Source organism: Hemiscyllium ocellatum, chromosome 29 (genome assembly GCF_020745735.1).
Source record: "Hemiscyllium ocellatum isolate sHemOce1 chromosome 29, sHemOce1.pat.X.cur, whole genome shotgun sequence".
Lineage (NCBI taxonomy): Eukaryota > Metazoa > Chordata > Chondrichthyes > Orectolobiformes > Hemiscylliidae > Hemiscyllium > Hemiscyllium ocellatum.
This window is the reverse complement of record NC_083429.1, coordinates 21,815,354-21,837,054: the sequence shown is the minus strand read 5'-3', so window position 1 is coordinate 21,837,054 and position 21,701 is coordinate 21,815,354. Positions and strand designations below refer to the sequence as shown.

The 21,701-nt window shown below is 44.1% G+C and overlaps 1 protein-coding gene across 5 annotated transcripts in view; it reads right to left on the bottom strand.

Moving 5' to 3' along the window:
• Nucleotides 1–21,466, bottom strand: part of LOC132829496 (V-set and immunoglobulin domain-containing protein 10-like 2) — a 67,123-nt gene extending 45,657 nt beyond the window's left edge. For 4 of the 5 annotated variants that reach the window (XM_060846715.1, XM_060846718.1, XM_060846719.1 and 1 more), the window contains exons 1-4: nucleotides 21,225–21,466; nucleotides 14,363–14,716; nucleotides 4,562–4,840; nucleotides 2,528–2,803 (exon numbers count right to left, since the gene is read on the bottom strand). In XM_060846715.1, coding sequence (XP_060702698.1) covers nucleotides 2,528–2,803; nucleotides 4,562–4,840; nucleotides 14,363–14,716; nucleotides 21,225–21,297 — 982 coding nt within the window. In that variant the 5' untranslated portion in view covers nucleotides 21,298–21,466. The remainder of the gene's footprint in view (nucleotides 1–2,527; nucleotides 2,804–4,561; nucleotides 4,841–14,362; nucleotides 14,717–21,224) is intronic. The other variant, XM_060846720.1, reaches the window with a different exon arrangement.
• Between the last annotated feature and the right edge of the window lie 235 nt (nucleotides 21,467–21,701).

Here is a 21,701-nt window from a genome sequence, read left to right as displayed (position 1 = left end):
GAAGACGATTGCACTCTCTTTATTGTTATTCACAAAATCTTTTCGTTGCTTTTTTAGTTGCATATCAACACCATGTTCCTGAACTTTGGAGTCCAATGTGGAGGGTACAGGAGAGTCAGAGGACTTCCTTGTGGGTCTGCTCCTTGGCCTAACCACGTTAGCTATTAACATGTCCAGAAGGCCGGCTGTGGAGGGGGTCATGGTTGCTGATACCTGCCCTCCCTTCCCTGATTACATTCATGCCCAGGTGCCCATGGAGAGGGAGAACGTGGTGTCCACCAATATTCTCGGTGCCTTTACAGCACGGAAACAGACCCTTCAGTCCAACCAGCTCATGACCAAAATCCCCAAGTAAATCAGTCTCACCTACCTGTGCTTGGCCTATATCCCTCTAAACATTTCCTATTCATGAATTTATTTAAATATCTTTTAAATGTAACTGTACCCATATTCATCACTTCCTCTGAAGATCCATTCCATGCATGAACCACTACATAAAAAAAGTTGCCCCTCATGTATTTTTAAAAATCTTTTCTTCTCATCTTAAAAATACACCCCCTAGTCTTGAAACACCCCCCCCCCCCACCCTAGGGAAAAGACACCTGTCATTCAGCTATCTGTACCCCTAATGATTTTATAAACCTATATAAAGGTCACCCTTCAACCTCCTATGCTCCAGTTAAAAAAAGTCCCAGCCTATCCAGCCTCTCCCTATAACTCAAACCTCACATTCCCAGCAACATCCTAGTAAATCTTTTCTGAACCCTCTCCATCTTAATAACATCCTTCCTGTAGTAGGACGACCAGAACCGCATACAGTATTCCAGAAGAGTCTTCAACAATGTCCTCTACAACCTCAACATGACATCCTAACTCCGATAATCGAAGATCTGAGCTATGAAGGCAAGTGTGCTAAATGCCTTCTTGACCATTCTATCACGTTTATGTACCTGAACCCCGAGGTCTCTCTCTGTTCTACAACACTACCCAAGGCCCTACTTTTAATTGAATAAGTCTTGCCCTTGTTTGTTTTACCAAAATGGAATACTTCACATTTATCCAAATTAAACTCCATCTGGCACTCCTCAGCCCATTGACCCAATTGATCAAGATCTCTTTGCAATCTTAAATAACCTTCTTCACTCTATGACTTTTAAGGTGAATGTTGGTTTCAATATCAAGGAGTCGGTGAAATCGATTTTTGTACAGTGACAAATTGTGAAAGTAGGGAAAAACCACATCTTTAAGGAACGCAACCAAGAAAATCCATGGACAAGATATCCCATTGAAATTCATCTTCATCATTCTCAGATAACATTCAGACCCATTCCAAAGGACACAATGTTTTTGCCTCGAATATTCCACCAGTTACTTATCCAAATCATTAATCATTCTTCACATATGGTCACTCTTCCCAGCATCCTCTTTATGTTCCAGGTTATGCAAAACCTGGAGTGATAAGTCGCCTGGGACTTCTTGACCTCACTTGGACTGATTGCTTGGTCTGGCAGCATCTGAAGTGGAGGCAGTACTTGAGAAAAGAATTGCTCAATGAGCCAATTGTCCAAACCATTTAGCGAGGGTAATAGTGGGACAGCAGTGAACATGGAGCAGAATGAGGGAAGCACACTACCAAATTATACAATTTTTATGTCACTGGCGACTAACTTTGGAAAGATTTTATTCAGTTGAATGAACTCAGCCAGTCAAAGGTTCTGGGGGTCAGCCAAGAAAGTGGAGTTGAGACCACAACCAGATCTTAATGAACAGAGGGAAAGACACATGGGGCTGAATAGCCTACTCCTGCTCCTAAGTCCTCTATTCCTACGCTCTTCAAAGGCATCAAAAGATTGCCTGGGATCAGGTTAAGCTTGTTGGAGATATGGTAGTAAAAGGAGTGACTGATTCATATTCACTGTTCTAATGTTGACCATATCAGAAGGACATAGAGGGGAGAATATAATCCTCTTCTGTCCCTTTATATCAGGCAGCCTGGGTGACCACGTCCCATTGTGAGCTGCTGTTCCTGATCCTAGGTAGGGTGAGGACAGAGGTGGCAACATTTGCTACTACACAATCCTCTGCATTCTGTTTTCAGACCTTGTCAACTGTGAGTTTTGAGCACTGCATCGTATGCTGGAGAAAGATGTTACAAAGAGTGTGGCTGATTGACAACTGTTTGAAATTAAATGAAAAAGACCACAAATTTTCAGTTTAAAAAGTGCAACATCAATAATTATAAATATGAACAAAACATTTGATTGTGTTAGAAGACCGTCGAAATTGTGTAAACTGCTTCCATACTTTATCATAAATTAGTATAGGACATCACGACAATATACAGACAGCACCTTGCACTCAGATCTTTATTAATCTCACCTTATAGATTTAAAAATATCTTGTAGGCAATCTACAATCTGAAAACCGATCAAGAAATATTGCAGTTTATGGCAAAATCAAAAAGAAACAGTTGAGGCTAAACAAAAGTTTCTTGAAGCCAAACAATTTGAGATTAAATTCTACTCACAGTAGACAGTGAGTATGATGGTAGTCTTAGTCCTGGCGTTGAGCACCGTGTTGTATGCAAGGCACATGTAGCTTCCTGTCTGACTCCGAGCAATTCTCTCAATGACAAACTGCTGTCCTGTGTAGATCTGTGAGTTATTATGGAACCAGATGTACTGGCTGGGTGGATTGGAAGATGCTGAGCAGGTCATGGAGACAGTGTCCTGTTCAATTGCTGCATAACCGACAGAGTTGAGAGCATAAGGAGTGATATTGATGGCTGGCTGATCAGGACCATCTGGAAAAGAAAAGGTGTGAACTAACTTCACCATGTGTTGCTAAAGGTCACAACTGCACTTTTAGATTGAACTTCATTGACCACCACTACGTAATATTGACAACTGAACAAATATAATTGTGGTCTAAGGCTAATTATTCTCTTCCCCCATTGCCAGTTGAACAGAGTTATGTTGGGACAATGCCAGAATTAGCCCAGTAATGTTACAAACTGGCTGAATAGGTTGGGACTATTTTCCCTGGAGTGTCGGAGGCTGAGGGGTGACCTTATAGAGGTTTATAAAATCATGAGGGGTATGGATAGGGTGAATAGCCAGTATCTTTTCCCCAGAGTGGGGGCGTACAAAACTGAAGTGAGCGGGAAAGATTTAAAAGAAACCTAAGGGGCAACTTTTTTCATGCAGAGAGTGGTTAGTGTATGCAATGAGAAGCCAGAGTTGGTGGAGGATGGTACAGTTACAATATTTAAAAGGCATCTGGATGGGTACATAAATAGTTTAGAGGGATATGGGCCAAATGATGGCAAATGGGACTAGATTAATTTAGGATATCAGGTCAGCATGGACCAGTTGTACGGAAGGGTCTGTTTGGATATTGTACATCTCTGCGATTCCATGCTAAACATGGCTTCTGGATATCCCAGTGCCCTTTTCAGGCAATGGGTTGATTGGTTGTAAAACCACAACAGCACTATAGGAAAAATATCAGTTCATTTTCTCACACCAGGATTCCACATACACCAGTAAAGTAATAAATAAATCATCGTTTCTTGTGATGTTGGCTGTGAGATGCAGATTTCCCAAGATGCTGTGAAGATTGCTTCCCCCTTGTCTTCCTATAATACCATAGGATTGTGTGTATTCACATGACAGAGTTGAAGGGGCCTTGATTTGACATCTCATCCAAAAAACAGAAACTCCCACAGTGCAGCATGAGGGTTATAATGATTAATGGCTAGGTTGGTGTGAATAACACATTCCACAATGATGATAGGAGAACTCACATGACTAAGACTTAGACACACTAATGGAAAGCTGCAGGCAATTCCTTAATATAGGATAAACTAGCTATTGTTTGAACATACCAACAGCTGAGTAATCACTTCAAATCCAGACTAACCTATATATAACACGGAATTGCAACACACATTGTCATAACAGGTTTCCCTTTTGAGTGGGATTTCAATCCATACACATATCAACATAAAGGTGATAGTGCTACCCAATGAGCCACAGTCAACACCAACAGCAAGAGAAGCCAGCAGCAAACCAAACTGAACAGGAAATGACATCACCACATGAAATGACATCACCAACTCAAGAAAATTTAAACACATAAATAGAAAGCGGACCATGCCACCAGTGCCTCATCCAGAGGCTCATTGATGATGTTCCCTGGTATGGTGATGAAACATCTGAAAATATACCTTCCAGCTCATCAAGCAAACCTACATCTAGAACCCCAACCTGAGCTACGAATCTTCTCAAAACGTGCTAATTGTAAACTTTGTCACTGTACTCCTGTACATCTGCATTTGTGTACATGTGACAGGAAAGGATATTCTATTCTATTAGTTAGAAAGCCTCAGATGGAACCAATTACACTGTATGTCAGGGATAGAGGATTTTCCCTGGACCTGGGAGTTATTTCTGTTCCAGAGTTGAAAGAAAGTGGTTGTGCAGAACCTAAAGTTCACTACAGTGTTTACAATAAAAATATCATCTAACAAGCTTCAGCCTGAGTGGTTAAAAGAACTTACAGATGACATCGAGCCAAACCCGGTCACTGGTCACTTCATTGACCTCGTTCTTGGCTGTGCAGGTATACCAGCCTGTGTGGTTCCTGTTTACTGAGGTCAGGTTCAGTAGACTCTCCGTGGTCTCAGAGACATTGATGGGACCTGTGGACAAAGCTGCCTGCCTGTTCCAGATGTACTCCAGTGGTCCAGTTCCATTCTCCACAGAACACAGCAGTGAAATCGCAGAGCCTTCAACAGGAGCAGAGATGCTCATCTGAATGGATGGCTTGGTAATCGGAACTATTAAAACAAAGGGAACATGGTCATTTCCACAGAGCAAGCTGACATCTTCCATTACTGCAAGTTCAAATCTAAAGCCTTCTCCAGCTCCTGACCATAAGTAAATTGCTCCTCCTATAATGTTCAAATGGTGGTCAATGTAAGCTCAAGTATCAGGAAACCTTTCCTAATCATATACCCATCCAGATGCCTTTTAAATGTTGTCATTATACCAGTCTCCATCACTTCCTCTGGCAGCTCATTCCATATACACACCCACCATCTGTCTGAAAATGTTGTCCCTCTGGTTCTTGTTAAATCTTTCCCCTCCCACCTTAAACCTGGGCCTCTAATTTTGGATTCCCCTACCCTGGGGAAAAGCGTTGTGCTGGAAAAGCACAGCTGGTCAGGCAGCATCCGAGGAGCAGGAAAATTGATGTTTCGAGCATATGTTCTTGATCTTTGAATGCTGCCTGACTAGCTGTGCTTCTCCAGCATCTATAGTCCTGACTTTCTACCCTGGGGAAAATAGTTTGGCTATTCACCCCATCCATGCTCCTCATGATTCTATAAACTTCTTTAAGGTCACCCCTCAGCCGCTGACTCTCCAAGGAAAAACAGTCCCAGCTTATTCAGCCTCTCCCTGTAACTCAAACTCATCAGTCCCAGCAATGTCCTTGTAAATCCTTTCTGGGTCCTCTCAAGTTTAACAACATCTTTCCTGTAGAAGGGAGACAGAAATGTATGCAGTATTCTAAACGTTGTCTCACCAATGTCCTGTGCAGTCGCAACATGATGTCCCAACTTCTTCACTCTATGCACTGACCAGTAAAGGCAAGTATGTCAAATGCCTTTTTCACCATCCTGTCTACCTGCGACTCCACTTTCAAGGGAGCTACACCTGCACTCCTAAGTCTTTATTCAGCAATTCTCCCCAGGGCCCTCCCTTTAACTGTGTAAATTCTACTGTTGTTTGTTTTATCAACACCTCATATTTATCTAAATTAAACTCCATCTGCTACTTCTCAGCCCATTAGCCCATCTAGTCAAGGCAGTGTTGAACTCTGAGATAATCTGCATCACTGTTCACTAACACCACCTGTTTTGGTGTCATCTGCAAACTTACTAACCATGCCTTCTGTATACGCATCCAAATCATTTATATAATTGATGAAAGAAACGGTGCCAGCACTGATCTTTGTGGTACACTGCTGGGCACTGCATGAGCACAAATCTCTCACAATACTGAAATAAAGCTAATTCCTTTTCCCATCCTCCAACAACTAAAACTTTAGTCTGACCAAAATAAAATTCAGAGGAGAACAGAAGATCAATGATTTTGCAGTTATTACAGTGGGTGGCATAGTGGCTCAGTGGTTAGCACTGCTGCCTTACAGCACCAGGGTCCCAGGTTCAATTCCAGCCTTGGGCGACTGTCTGTGTGGAGTTTGCACATTCTCCCTGTGTCTGCGTGGGTTTCCTCCGGGTGCTCTGGTTTCCTCCCACCATCCAAACCTGTGCAGGTCAGGTGAATTGGCCATGCTAAATTGCCCATAGTGTTAGGTGCATTAGTCTGGGTGGGTTACTCCCCCAGAGGGTTGGTGTGGACTTGTTGGGCCAAAGGGCCTGCTTCCACACTGTAGAGAATCTAATCATATCCACGTTGCAAATTTATCTGTGCATTTCTACAGTGTATCACTAACATTAACTAACATGAGGGAGGAATCTGGATAGAAGTGATCACAACTTAGTTCCACCCTCATTAAATCAAAGAACAAAAATAAAAGTAAGATTTGCATTACTAAAGTGTTTTTCACAACTTTGGGGTGTTCCAAATACATATTTCTGAAGTATGTCACTAAGACAATAGGGAGGCCTCAGTAATATCCCTGCTCCCTTTTCGATCTTAAGATATTCTACCATCTCCACCAATCCTTATCAGATTGGGTGGATCTTCAGCATTAAACCTTTCAGAACCATTAGCTTATTTTTGAGCATCTGCAGGAATTTGTTGAGTGTTTGAAGCTTAATCTTCTACTTAGTGCTCCATCAATCAGCAGTAAAACATCAAACTCTCCCAGAAAGGTTAAACAACTAAAGCAAAATAGAAGCAAACAAGGTTCTTAAGAATAAAAAGCACAGGATTAGAATATCCACATTCACCGAATAAGCTACTACATGGACGTTAGATCAGGGTGGTGCTGGAAAACCACAGCAGGTCAGGCAGCATCCGAGGAGCAGGAAAATTAACGTTTCGGGCAAAAGCCCTTCATCAGGAATAGAGGCAGGAAGCCCCCAGGGTGTAGAGATAAATGGGGAGGCGGGGGGAGGGGGGGGAGCTGGTGGGGCTGGGGAGAAGGTAGCAAAGAATACCATGGGTGAATGGGGATGGGGATGGAGGTGATAGGTCAGAGAGGAGGGTGGGGGAAGGTAGCAAAGAGTACAATAAGTGAATGGGGGTGGGATGGAGGTGATAGGTCAGAGAGGAGGGTGGGGGAAGGTAGCAAAGAGTACAATAGGTGAATGGGGTGGGGATGGAGATGATAGGTCAGAGAGGAGGGTGGAGCAGACAGGTGGGAAGGGACATAAGCAGGTGGGACAGGTCATGGGGACAGTGCTGAGCTGGAAGATTGAAACTGGGGTGAGGTGGGGGGAGGGGAAAAGAGGAAACTGGTGAAGTCCACGTGATGCCCTGAGGTTGAAGTGTTCTGAGGCAGAAGATGAGGCGTTCTTCCTCCAGGCATCAGGTGGTGAGGGAGCGGTAGTGGAGGAGGCCCAGGACCTGCATGTCCTCGACAGAGTGGGAGGGGGAGTTGAAATGTTGGGCCACAGGGCAGTGTGGTTGATTAGTGCGGGTGTCCCTAAAGTGCTCTGCGAGGAGGCGTCCAGTCTCCCCAATGTAGAGGAGACCGCATCGGAAACAACGGATACAATAAATGACATTTGTGGATGTGCAGGTGAAACTGTGATGAATGTGGAAAGCTCCTTTGGGGCCTTGGATGGAGGTGAGGGAGGAGGTGTGGGCAGGTTTGCAATTCCTGCGGTGGCAGGGGAGGGTGCCAGGACAGGAGAGTGGCTTATTGGGGAGAACACTTCAACCCCAGGCATCAATGTGAACTTCACCAGTTTCCTCATTTCCCCTTCCCCCACCTTATCCCAGTTCCAAACTTCTATCTTAGCACTGTCCTTAGCACCTGCCAATCTCCCTTCCCACCTATCCACTCCACCCTCCTCTCTGACCTATCACCTCCATCCCTACCCCCATTCACCTATTGTACTCTTTGCTACCTTCTCCCCTGCTCCCCACCCCCACCCCACCCCCACCCCACCCCCATCCCATTTATCTCTCCATCTTGGAGGATTCCTGCCTCTATTCCTGATGAAGGGCTTTTGACTGAAATGTCAATTTTCCTGCTCCTCGGATGCTGCCTGACCTGCTGTGCTTTTCCAGCACCACTCTGATCTAAACTCTGGTTTCCAGCATCTGCTGTCCTCACTTTTGTCTACTAAATGGACTTGCAGAGTGCTTATTTAACTAGAAAGTGATTCTGCAGTTTTAAATAGTGCACACTCTTCCTCATCCACAAACCTGGATTAATTGTTGCAACAACAGATCAGTATTTATGTATACAATATTGTTATTATTAATTCCAAACTGTTTTTTCTTTTAAAAAAAGAGTGGACATTGGTGAGGCCACCTTTGGAATATTATGTTCAATCTGGTCTCTCTGCTATAGGAAGGACATTGTGAAACTTCTAAAGAGTCAGAAAAGGATTTTGCCAGTGTTTGAGGGTTTGAGCTAGAGGGGGACGCTGAATAGGCTGGGGCTATTTTCCCTGGAGCATCGGAGACTGAATGGTGACCATATAGAAGTTTATAAAATTATGAGGGGCATGGGTAGGGTGAATAGCCAAGGTCTTTTCCCGAGGGTAAGGGAGTCCAAAACTCAAGGTGAGAGGGAAAAGATTTAAAAGGGACCTAAGGAGCAACTTTTCATGCAGAAGGTAGTGCGTGTGTGGAATGAGCTGCCAGAGGAAGAGATGGAGGCTGGTACAATTACAGCATTTAAAAGGCATCTAGATGGCTGTATGAATAGGAAGGGTTTAGAGAGATATGGGCCAAATGCTGACAAATGGGACTAGATTAATTTAGGATATATGGTCAGCATGGATGATTTGAGTCTGCTTCTGTGCTGTACAACTCTATGACTGCTACAGGAAACATCAATATATGTGCATTTACTAACTGGAAAAAGTGCTACCATGATATCCAGGGAATGTCACACCTGTAACTTGCTACGAAAACCTCAAACAGGTCAGGATTTAACAAGAAGCGATAACATAGAGGTGGGTGTTCCACTGTGTAGACCTCTCTATATGTCACCATTAGTCCTTCGACTGTTCTGAAACTGTGTCTTTCAATAATATATGAACTGGAAGTGAACTGCAGTTTACAGATATAGTATTACTTAGTGATGACTGGATATTACCTGTGCTTATAAGCTATTATTGACCCACAGTGTTGACCCTGGATTTTAGCATTGGATGTTTGGCTTATTCTGTGTGTCTCTGTGGTGTCCATATCTTATAAAATGAGTTGATTCTGCTGTGCTTTTGGGTTGTACTGATATTTTCCACTCAGGATCTGTCTTTGAGTCTGTATGGCTTCTGCTTCAAACATGAACTGGGTAGCTTTCTACAAAGTTAAATCTTCCTTGGACTGGAAGAAATCTGACAACGTTCCACCATCAATTCTGAAAACAATTCTGTCTCTCATGGATTGTCATGTCAAAGCTCCAAGGCGTTTGGTATGCTTTCCTTTATTTGTCAGAGTATTGAGTATAGGAGTTGGGAGGTCATGCTGCAGCTGTACAGGACATTGGTTAGGCCACTGTTGGAATATTGCGGGCAATTCTGGTCTCCTTCTTATCAGAAAGATGTTGTGAAACTTGAAAGAATTCAGAAAAGATTTGCAAGAATGTTGCCAGACTTGGAGGATTTGAGCTATAGGGAGAGGCTGAACAGGCTAGGGCTGTTTTCCCTGGAACGTTGGAGGCTGAGGGGTGACCTTATAGAAGTTATTAATGAAGTTGAACTCTTCTAAATCTTTCTCCTTCAAGAAATTGATTTGTACTTAAATAGAAATAATTACCAAATTGATTTGTTCTTAAATTGAAGTAATTACCAAAATCTTTTAGGGTATCTTCAAACATATCTATTTACAACATCACCTGCAATTGAGTCCATGAATATGGTAGTGAATCTTTCACCTTTTATAATCATCAAAATGGTGGCTACCCTCTCCGTGAGGGCTTTCTTCACCTTCTGTGGCCAAGGTGGCGGTTTCCTGCTACTTCCTGATAAAATGGGCATTTTCCCACCTTTCACAATCTAAAATACTTAGCATCTTCTTTGACGCAAGTTTTAAATACTGCTTTCAGGCTATGAGTTTCATAAATCTTCCTGTCAAAATCACAACTTCGTTATTGAGTCCTGGTCTTTTATAAAGAACAAAGAACAATACAGCACAGGAACAGGACCTTCAGCCCGACAAGCCTACACCATCCTAATCCTTAATTACGCTCACGATTCACTGCCAATGTGCAGCATCTACCTCTCTGTTCACCTCCCATTCTATCAAAATACACCTTAAGTGTTGCTAATGTGCCGGTTTCCACCATTTCCGCTGCAGGGTGCTCCAGGCACCCACCACCCTCGGGGTAAAATTTTTTTCCCCACACTTCTCCTGTAAACTTTCCCCCTTTCACCTTGAACATGTGCCCTCTTGTAGCTGACCTTTCCACTCTGGGAAAAAACCTCTAACTATTCACCCTATCTAGGGCTCACATAATTTTGTAGACCTCTATCTGGTCTCCTCTCATCCTTTTCACTGAAAACATCCCAGTTTATCCAACCTCTCCTCATAACTACAACCCACCAGAACGTGCAACATCCTGGTAAATCTTCTCTGTACCCTCTCCAAAGCATTTATGTCTTTTTTGTAGTCTGGTGACCAGAACTGTATTCAAAATTCCGAATGTGGCCTAGCTAAACTTTTAAATCCTTAACTTTTCGTAAGTATTATTCTACTGCTAGTCTTTTCACTATATATCTTCCAAGTTGCTTATTTTTAACTTATATAAATTCTGAGATCCTCCTGACTCAATAACCCGGACATACACTTCATTTCTGGGCATTTCACCGAGCCTTGTAACTGAGTTTTGTGAAGCCTAATGTCACTATAAGAAATGACAACACTGTTATACACTCTCATACATATGTTTTCTGGTCTTTGCTCCATTTTTATTCACTTGTCCCTTCAGGATCTCTAACTTTATCTCTTGAAGCCTTCAGTTGTTCCTCACAGATGTTCCTTCACTCAGGCCTCTGTATTATTTAAGTGTGGGGGGCTTTTCTCTCTTGTCTAAGCCCATGTCTTGCCCCAGTGCTTCTTACCAGCTTCTTATTGAGATCTTGTCTTTAGATTGTTGAGTTTGCCTATTAACTCCTTCCCTGGTGGCTGTTTTCTCTTCCTTTCCATTGGTAATCACCCTTCAGCAGTTGACTCACTGTCTGTGTCTTCTTAAAGTGGAAATGCTCTTCAAGTGATAAACTTACTCACTTCCTTTGTCTTTTTTCCCTCAATTCCTGTCTTCATGGTAGAGATCAGACCCACACTACTGCAAAAGTTGGCTATTTTCCCAGAAGCCAGTGTACTAGTAATATCAACAGGATGGAATTCGTAGGCCCAACTTCATGTTTCTGTGAAACATTGGTTCAAATCCCATCACTGCAGCTGACTAAGTTTAAGTTTAACCAATATATCTGGAATTTAAATCTCAGTAATGGTGGCAATAAAACGATCATTGCTGATATCATAAAAAAATGTTTGGTTCACTAATGTCCTTTAAGGAGGGAAATCTGCCACCTGTTAACTTTCCAGTCTACATGTAACTCCAGGCACACTCTTAATCACCTTCTGAAATGGTACAGCAAGCCATTAAGAGTGGACAACAAATATCAACCATGCCAATGATGCCCACATCATGTGAGGGATAAGGAATAACAAAAACATGATCACTAGTGCCACTTGTTGGCATTTGACCCCTTGACCAATACATGATGTTGGCTAAGGGACGCTGCACCAATTCTCCCTTTGTCTTTGCTTTGTCTTTTGGGTATTGAGTGACTCATGATGGACAATACACCATCATAGAGTATCTACAGAAGAGGTTCTGTCCTTAGGTCACAAGAAAATTTATTGTATGACAACAATAAGTGCAACTACATTTGGTCAGGCATAATTAATGGGACCGTAGGGACTTTGTATAGATACACCTGCTCCCTCTAAAAGATAGAGTAGAACTCCTGGTGTCCACCCCATAGGTTGTGTGAGACATAGAAACATAGAAGATAGGACCAGGAGGAGGCCATTCGGTCCTTCGAGCTTCTCCGCTAGTCATCATAATCATGGCTGATTGTCCAACTCAATAGCCTAATCCTGCTTGCTCCCCATAACCTTTGATCCTATTTGCCCAAGTGCTTTTTTTAGCCACCTCTTGAATACATTCAGTGTTTTGACAGTAAAATGAGTGAAGCTAAGGTAAGATGAACATTAACTCCTAAAATATTAACTTATTCAACAATAGACTGACTTACATATTCCTCCAGCATTTACACAGTTCATGCTATTTAAACCTGCTAGCTGGCAATCCTTATCACTAAAACAAAATATAAATGGAGATAATCTAAAGATGGCTTTTGAAGCGATTGGATTGTGTTTATCTCCTTTTCCAGTCTGTTCCACTGTATGATTTTTCAAATGACTTTAAAGACTATTTGTTTCCAAGACAGTTTATTATTATTTGTGTGGATGACTCCCTTGTGTATTGTCATTGCTGAGAGCACAAGGAACAAGGTTCTGTGAATTGCCACTCGTCGATTCCATATTTGACAGAACCTGGTCATTCTACTTCTCTCCCACCTTTATTGCAGTCACTTCCATTCCAAATCTTCGATCAATGATGTGACATGGTATGTTCCCCATTCTGATTTGGATCACTTTATCTCTCTCTCTCTCCATGCAGGGATCATGAACACCTCTAGCATTACCATGGACAGCTTGGAACAAGCCTGCATGCAAGTTTTTTTGAAACACCTTAATGTTGACTGGTGTACTCGTCCACAGTTAAACCATGGACAATACGCATGCTCTTCCTATTCCAGCACTGATGAATTTGGGGCCCATTGTTGCATGATGTTCTTGTCAATCAGATTCTTTGACTTACAATGAGTCACCCTGTGGCTGCATTGCTTGTAATTTATGAACACATCACGCACATGATCTTCATGACCTCAGTTGTTTGTGTCATTCGTAGAAGTGTATAGGGAATCAATAGTTGACAAAAGTTCAAAACCCACCCAGAACAAAAAACACTACAGCCAGAATATCTACAGGCTCCTCATGAATCTACTCACCTATTAAACCCTCAGCAACAGCAATTCAACACTATTTGGCTTTAGGATATACATATTTGCAAAAGTGAAGGGGCAGCTCCAAACTATACTATGAAGAGGTTGGATATGATAACGAGATGGTGATGTTTATCATAATGTAAGGGTGATGTCAGTGATCATGGGTGAGTGCATGAGAAAAAAGGATGGAATGGTCTGTATTGCTGGGAGATATACTCACAGAGAACAGGATTATGTACAATATGTAAACAGAAGCGATTACATAAACCTGTCAGAGTCGGGTAACAGTCACTTGTAGGTAAAGGGGACAACTATTATCAGCCACAAACTACCAGTAGAAAGAATTGTAGCTTTCTCTAATTTAAGAATAGAACCCAAATCACAAGTTTCATGGCAACACAGACCACACTTAGCATCAGATGAACGTGTACATTCCATCCCAGTCCTGATTAAACCAGCCGATGACATACCATGAGCTGGGGTGATCCGTTCACCAATATCTGCCTGTCTCATGATGCAACTGAGTGAGGGAGACCCTGGATGGTGTGGTGGGCTTTCTCAGGTTGAGTTTTCTTTCTGTAAAATGGTTCATGCAAAATCACAGAAAGACTGCTCACTCTGTTTCAGTTCAGGAGCAGCCAGTCAAGGGGTGGCTCCAAGCTGCTGGGTTCATGGGGGTGAAATACAACTGTGGTGACAGCACAAGGCAGTGCTGGGGAGGGAGGTGGCTGCATTTTCCAAACTGCCTGTGGAAGAATTAAAATTGTGCACTTCACAGAACCACTATGGCAAAGAAGGAAAGCCATTTGGCCCATCATGTAGATACAGTGATGTTTCTTGAGTTAAATGAACAGTATAAAGGATTAATAGTTGTGATACTCATTGCAAGAGTGCAAAGCAGTAATGTCTGATCAGATGGAAATGGAACCCACAGGAACATCATTCAAATGGATGCAACTGAATGTCTCTGTAAATTATGTAGATGGTCAATAAGGGTTCACTAGGTTAGCAATTTCCTCTTTTACCAAGGCTCCTGGAGGCCCCTCTTGAGATTGAGATATAACTCACCTAGGACGTGTAAATCCACAAAGATGTAAATGAGTTTTGCCCCATCGTTGGTATCGTACAAACTTTGACACGTGAATCGTCCCTCAGCTGCGAGCTGTAGGTTGTCTATCACTAGGGCCGCACTGTCAGAGAGGACTTTTACATCTCCAAACATGGAAGCCATTTTCTGCAGCTTGTCACCCATCCCATAATTGTACAGGACTGCCCGAATGTCACTGAAGCCAGGCCGGGTAAAGCCCCAGATGTAAATGGTGGGCACAGACTGGCCACATTCCAGTACCACAGACCGACCTATGACCCCTTTCACTTGGCTCTCGATGTATGTGACCTCCTCAGGATCCAGGATGACCAAACCTGAGTGAGAAAGAGACTCACAGATACAATCGGAGAATTTTCTTTTGGAAATATTCAGCAAGCTAAACAGCTTCATTGGTGGGAGGAGTAGAATGAGCTGCCGGAGTTTCCTTACTTCCACTGGAAATCTGGAAGTACATCCTCAAGAGTGAGAGAGCTCCCATCTCTGCCCCCAATTATCCTTGGATTGGGGCAAACCAGACCACCCCACCCCCCACCACCATAAACAACCCACAGGTATTCCACCAGGCTTTCCCAGTCAGGAGTGCAGCTATCCACTCAGAAAGCAGGACAGTAGGCTAATGGTCAATGAAGGCTCTTAACTGGTCATTAACCTTCTGCTTGAGGGCCTTCATTAGTGATGGGTCAGGAATGTTACCCCCAGACCTTTCCCCACAGCGTTGTTGGTGAAGTGTCAGCAAGTGGGCATGTAGCTCTCTAATGCCAACCCACCTGATTATTTTGCCTCCTGGAACCATCCCATTCACATCTAGGGAGGAATAAATCCAAGCCAACATTTCAGGTGCATGACTGTCCAGCAGATTTGGAAGAATTTAAGGATGTAACAGGAACCGAGTAATCCTAAACAATGGAAATGTGCAGTTCTTGGGACAGAAACAGTTTTATATTAACCCATGAGCATCCAGAGTTAGAACCTGATCAGCTGCTAAACTCCAATTGTGCCTTTATTCCATTACCCCAAACCTCAGATGGAGAACAAAGGTCCTGTGTGATGGACAATAAAAATTCATGATTCCATCTTCCCTCACAGACCCATCCATTTATGAGCTACACAAAGAGCTGAGCAACATGCTAAACAGAATGGGAATTCAGTGAGAGCAGGAATTCAGTGAAGGGGTCATTAAGGAGGTGCTACTTCTTTTTATTCATTTGTAAGACGTGGGTGAGAACAGCCACCAACATTTGCCCTTCAGAAACTGGTGGTGAGCTGCTTTCTTGAACCGCTGTTGACCCACAATACCACTGGGGAAGGAATTCCAGGATTTTGACTCAGCAACAATGATGGAATGGTGATATACTTCTAAGTTAGGATGGTGAGTGGCTTGGAGGGGGATCTTACAGGTGGTGATATTTTGATGTATCTGCTGCCCTTGGCCTTCTAGATGGAAGTAGTCATGGGTGACTAAGAGTCTTTGGTGAATTTCGTGGATAGTACACACTGCTGCTACTGAGTGTTGGTGATGGAGGGAATGACACTTGTGGATGTGGTGCCAATCAAGTGGGCTGCTTTGTTCCAGATAGTATCAAGCTTCTTGAGTGTTGTTGTTGGAGCTGCACCCATCAATGGGAGTGGGGAGTATTCCATCACACTCTTGACTCGTACCTTGAAGATGGTGGACATGCTCTGGGGACTCAGGAGGTGAGTTACTCTCTGCAGTATTCATAGAATCATAGAATCGCTACAGTGTGGAAACAGGCCCTTTGGCCCAACAAGTCCACACTGGCCCTCTAAAGAGTAACCCCCCCAGACCCATTCCCCGACCCGATTACTCTACATTAAGTGCTGACTAATGCACCTAATCTACATATCCCTGAACACTATCGGCAATTTAGCATGGCCAATTCACCTAAGCTGCACATCTTTGGACTGTGGGAGGAAACCGGAGCACCAGGAGGAAACCTATGCAGACACAAGGAGAATGTACAAATTCCACCCAGACAGTCGCCTGAGGCTGGAATCAAACCCAGGTCCCTGGCGCAGTGAAGTAGCAGTGCTAACCACTGAGCCACCACATCGCCCTAGTCTTAGCCTTCCCTCTTGATCACCACTGTGTTCATGTGGCGAGTCCAACTGAGCTTCTGAGGAATGGTACCCACAAGGAGGTTGATAGTAGGGAATTCAGTGATGGTAATACCATTGAATGTCAAGGGTAGCAGTTAGATTGTGTCTTATTGGAGACATCTCTATGGCGCAAATGTAACTTGCCAATTGTCAGCTCAAGCCTGGATATTGTCCAGAACTTGGAGGAGAAAGTGAGGTCTGCAGATGCTGGAGATCAGAGCTGAAAATGTGTTGCTGGAAAAGCGCAGCATGTCAGGCAGCATCCAAGGAATAGGAGATTCGACGTTTCGGGCATAAGCCCTTCTTCAGGAATCTGAAGAAGGGCTTATGCCCGAAACGTTGAATTTCCTGTTCCTTGGATGCTGCCTGACCTGCTGCGCTTTTCCAGCAAAACATTTTCAGCATTGTCCAGAACTTGTTCCATTTGAACATGGACTGCTTCAGTATCTGAGGAGTCGCAAATGGTGCTGAACATTGTGCAATCATCAGCGAGCATCCTCAATTCTAATGGAGGGAAGGTCATCGATGAAGCAGCTGAGGTTGTTTGGGCCTGGGACACTACCCTGAGGAACTCCTGCAGCCTTGTCCTGGAGTTGAGATGACTGACCTCCAAGAACCATAATCATGTGCCCAGTATGTCTCCAACCAATGGAGAATTTGCCTGCAAATACACATTGTTTCCAGTTTTATGAGGACTCATTGATGCCACGCTTGGTCAAATGTGACCTTGATGTCAAGGGCTGTGACTTTCACCTCACCCGCAATTTGCAACCAATCAGCTGTTCATTTATAAATAAATCGTTAGAATACCTAATTAACTCAAAGTTGATAAAACTAAAATTAACCATGTTGCAGATAGCAACTTTAAAACAAGTTGAACTGCAATAAACAACAGTGTGGTGTATATAAATAATAAATAATTAATACAATTATTAAGGTGACTCTGAAATAAGTGTATGGATAAAACATTAAGTTGATATACTGAGAAGCATTAATGGGATCGCTGAAAGGTGCTATTTGCAGTTCTGGGTGCGCTGGTCTGTTTTATTTGTCCTTGATAATCACACAGGTAGGAGGTGTCTCTACCTCCCTGCAACCGAACTCGGAGTTTTCAAGCCTGAATCACTGCGAGACCTACGGGAGGCCGAGAACTTCTTGCAGTGAATGTTTGAAGGGGTAAAAACAATGACTGCAGATGCTGGAAACCAGATTTTGGATCAGTGGTGCTGGAAGAGCACAGCAGTTCAGGCAGCATCCAAAGTACAGCGAAATCGACGTTTTGGGCAACAACCCTTCATCAGGAATAAAGGCAGTGAGCTGGAAGGGTGGAGAGATAAGCTAGAGAAGGGTGGGGGTGGGGAGAAAGCAGCATAGAGCACAATAGGTGAGTGGGGGAGGGGATGAAGGTGATAGGTCAGGGAGGAGAGGGTGGAGTGGATAGGTGGAAAAGAAGATAGGCAGGTAGGACAAGTCATGGGGACAGTGCTGAGCTGGAAGTTTGGAACTAGGGTGAGGTGGGGGAAGGGGATATGAGGAAACTGTTGAAGTCCACATTGATGCCCTGGGTGGTGTCTCGAACATATGTGGGGAGTTCCTGGACTTGGGGGGAGAGGACAGTGTTGAGGTAGGTAGAGATGAGTTCAGTGGGGCAGGAGCATGCTGAGACAATGGGTCGGCCAGGCTGGTCAGGCTTGTGGATCTTGGGAAGGAGGTAGAACCGGGCAGTGCGGGGTTCCCGGACTATGAGGTTGGAAGCTGTGGGTGGGAGATCTCCTGAGGTGATGAGGTTCCGTATGGTCTGGGAGATGATGGTTTGGTGATGGCGCGTGGGGTCATGGTCGAGGGGGCAGTCGGAAGAGGTGTCCTCGAGTTGGCGTTTGGCTTCAGATCTGTAGAGGTCAGTGCGCCAGACTACCACTGCGCCCCCTTTAACCATTGGCTTGATGGTGAGGTTGGGATTGGAGCAGAGGGATTGGAGGGCTGCGCGTTGTGAGGGTGAGAGGTTGGTGTGGGAGAGGGGGGTAGAAAGGTTGAGGCGATTAATATCCCAGCAGCAGTTGGAAATGAAGAGATCGAGGGCAGGTAATAGGCCAGCGCGGTGCATCCAGGTGGATGCAGTGTGTTGGAGGTGGGCGAAGGGGTCCTCGGAAGGTGGGTGGGAATCCTGATTGTGAAAGTAAGCTCGGAGGCGGAGGCGGCGGAAGAAGTGTTCAATGTCACGGCGTGTATTAAATTCATTGATGTGTGATAATCACACAGGTAGGAGGTGTCTCTACCTCCCTGCAACTGAACTCGGAGTTTTCAAGCCTGAATCACTGCGAGACCTACGGGAGGCCGAGAACTTCTTGCAGTGAATGTTTGAAGGGGTAAAAACAATGACTGCAGATGCTGGAAACCAGATTCTAGATTGGTGGGGCTGGAAGAGCACAGCAGTTCAGGCAGCATCCAAAGTGCAGCGAAATCGATGTTTCGGGCAACAACCCTTCATCAGGAATAAAGGCAGTGAGCCTGAAGCGTGAAGAGATAAGCTAGAGGAGGGTGGGGGTGGGGAGGAAGTAGCATAAAGTACAATAGGTGAGTGGGGGAGGGGATGAAGGTGATAGGTCAGGGAGGAGAGGGTGGGGTGGATAGGTGGAAAAGAAGATAGGCAGGTAGGACAAGTCATGGGGACAGTGCTGAGCTGGAAGTTTGGAACTAGGGTGAGGTGGGGGAAGGGGAAATGAGGAGGGAGATGAAGGTGAGTCCTTTGCTGAGGACTAATTGTTCATCCTCAGTGAGGGGGAGGTCTGGAGGGATGGTGAAAACCTGGCAGGGCTGGGAGCTGGGACCCGGTGTGGGTGTGGAGCTGGGAGTGGGGGGCGGAGCCAGTAACTGGAGTGGGTGTGATGGTGGGGGGAATGGGGGTGGAGTCATGAGCAGGGGTGGTGTTCCACTCAGGGTTCTGGGGGCCAGGAATGGTGACAGTGGGATCTGTGGGGGGCACGTCAGCAAAATGCAGGTGAGTGGCGCTGGTGGGGGCGGAAGTGATGGTGACCACAGCAGTAGGGGTGGCGGAAGTCATTGAGCATGTGGCATCAGTGATGATGTGAGGGGCGGATGTGATGTCACGTGTGATGCATGAGGAATTGTGAGGGGCGAAAGTGGTTGTGGGAGTGGTCATGATGAGGGCGGAAGTGATATAATCAATCAGCGTGGGGGTGGTAGCTGCATCAGCCACATGGCTAATGGCGTCTGAGTCGTTTGAAGGGGTGATCACCTCACAGCGGATTAAGAAGAGGCAGGCAGTTCAGGAATCTTCCAGAATTGTGACACACTGAAACTCAATTTCTACGCTGGGAACAGCATCTCAGGGGATTTTGGTTTGGATAGCACCACCAGGGCCATGTGTAGAGCTGCAGTTTTGTTTTCTATATTCGTGTTTGGGATGTCAGCACCACTGGCCTAGTTAGCATTTGTTACCTATCCCTGATGACAATGGCAGTAAAGGGCTGAGTCAGAATTTCCGAAGACATGGAGGAAGTTATGGGCAGAATCTCACATATCGAGTCCTGAATTATTCCCAGAGTCACACGCAGATTGTATACAACAGACCACCAAATCACAGAAAGGGTACAGTGAAAAAGATTTTCTAGAAAATTGCATAAAATACAGAAGAATAAAAGTGGGTGACTTTAATTATTCCGAGATAGACTGGGAAAACAATAGTGCAGAAGGAAAACAGTAGGGAGTTTCTTGAATATGTCTGAGCTGAAAATGTGTTGCTGAGAAAGCGCAGCAGGTCAGGCAGCATCCACGGAGCAGGAGAATTGATGTTTCAGGCATGAGCCCTTCTTCAGGAATGAGGATTTTTTTCCCTCTTGAATATGTCCCCAAGAAAACCTTCTAGGTCTATGTGCTTCTTGTAAAATAAGAGCTGAAATCGTGCTAGATTTGGATCTAAGGAAGGAAATGGGGCTATTTAGCATGTTTCAAAGAGGGACCATTTAGGAAACAGTGATCATAACATATAATTAGGTTTTGAATAGTTATGAGAAACAAAGGAAATTCAAATCTTATAAGAATCAATGGGAGACTGGGTAATTTCAGTGAATTAAAAAAGAGATTTGACAGATTGGAATCAAATGGATAAAACCACCAAGTTCTGGCTTTGGAGGAAGAGGCACCATTGAAACATTAAAAGAGTATTTTGTATCTGTCTTCACTAAGGAACGGGATTCTGACAATGTCACAGGAAAGGAGGAGAGAAATAGGAAGGGATAGAATTAGAGGAGGAACTTAAATCCTAAGGAAGCAGAATGTTCACTCATTACGAGTTCCCCTTGAAGCCTGTTACTTCAATCTCTTTATCCCACAATTCTTATGGCCAACACAGAACTGACTCAACACTGAGCGAGACTCCGATTCAAGTGAAAGTTGGCAAAAGGGAAACTTTTACCTAACCTAGCGCCACACTACTCTCCTACACTTCAAAACATCCTTTAACCAAATTATCATATGTCTAAAACTTTTCACACACAAACAACAGCATTGTTGAACATTCACCTGCAGCAGCACAGCATACATTTACACACTTCATCATTTGCATTGAAACCACTCAATTAGAAATATTAGCTTTAAAATTATATTTTGTTCTGTAAGTCTGTAACTTTAAAAGTACTTCCCCATGAGTTTGCAGAACAGACAGGGCATACCCATAGATCTTACCAATGGTCAGAGGAGTGAGGACGCAGAGAATCTTAAACAGGGTTTGAAAATTCCAAGTCAGTCCATCCCCCATTGCAGGATCATGCTGCTGTAAAGTCCACAGGATGTGAACACCCCCTTTTCAATTAACGTGCCATCAGAATCAGCAGCCCTCACTCCTTCTCTGTGTGTTGACAGCCTTGGTGCATTTTGTCCAGGGATCTGGTGTAATCACCAAACTACCTGGACTGACTCACACAAATATAACTCACAGGATGGGAGGCACCTGAAAAGTTCTCAGGTTGACTCTGAATGATTTATTACCTCTTCAGTTTCTGTTTACAATGCACTGCATGATCTATTTATTATGCAGGCATAGACTTCTCCCCCTCCGTTCCAATCATTTGTCTGATTACTTCAATCAATTCATACAGAGAGGAAATCAGTATCTTACCTAGGGCATTTAACCAACATGGGAAGGAGTCAACCTTTGCAACA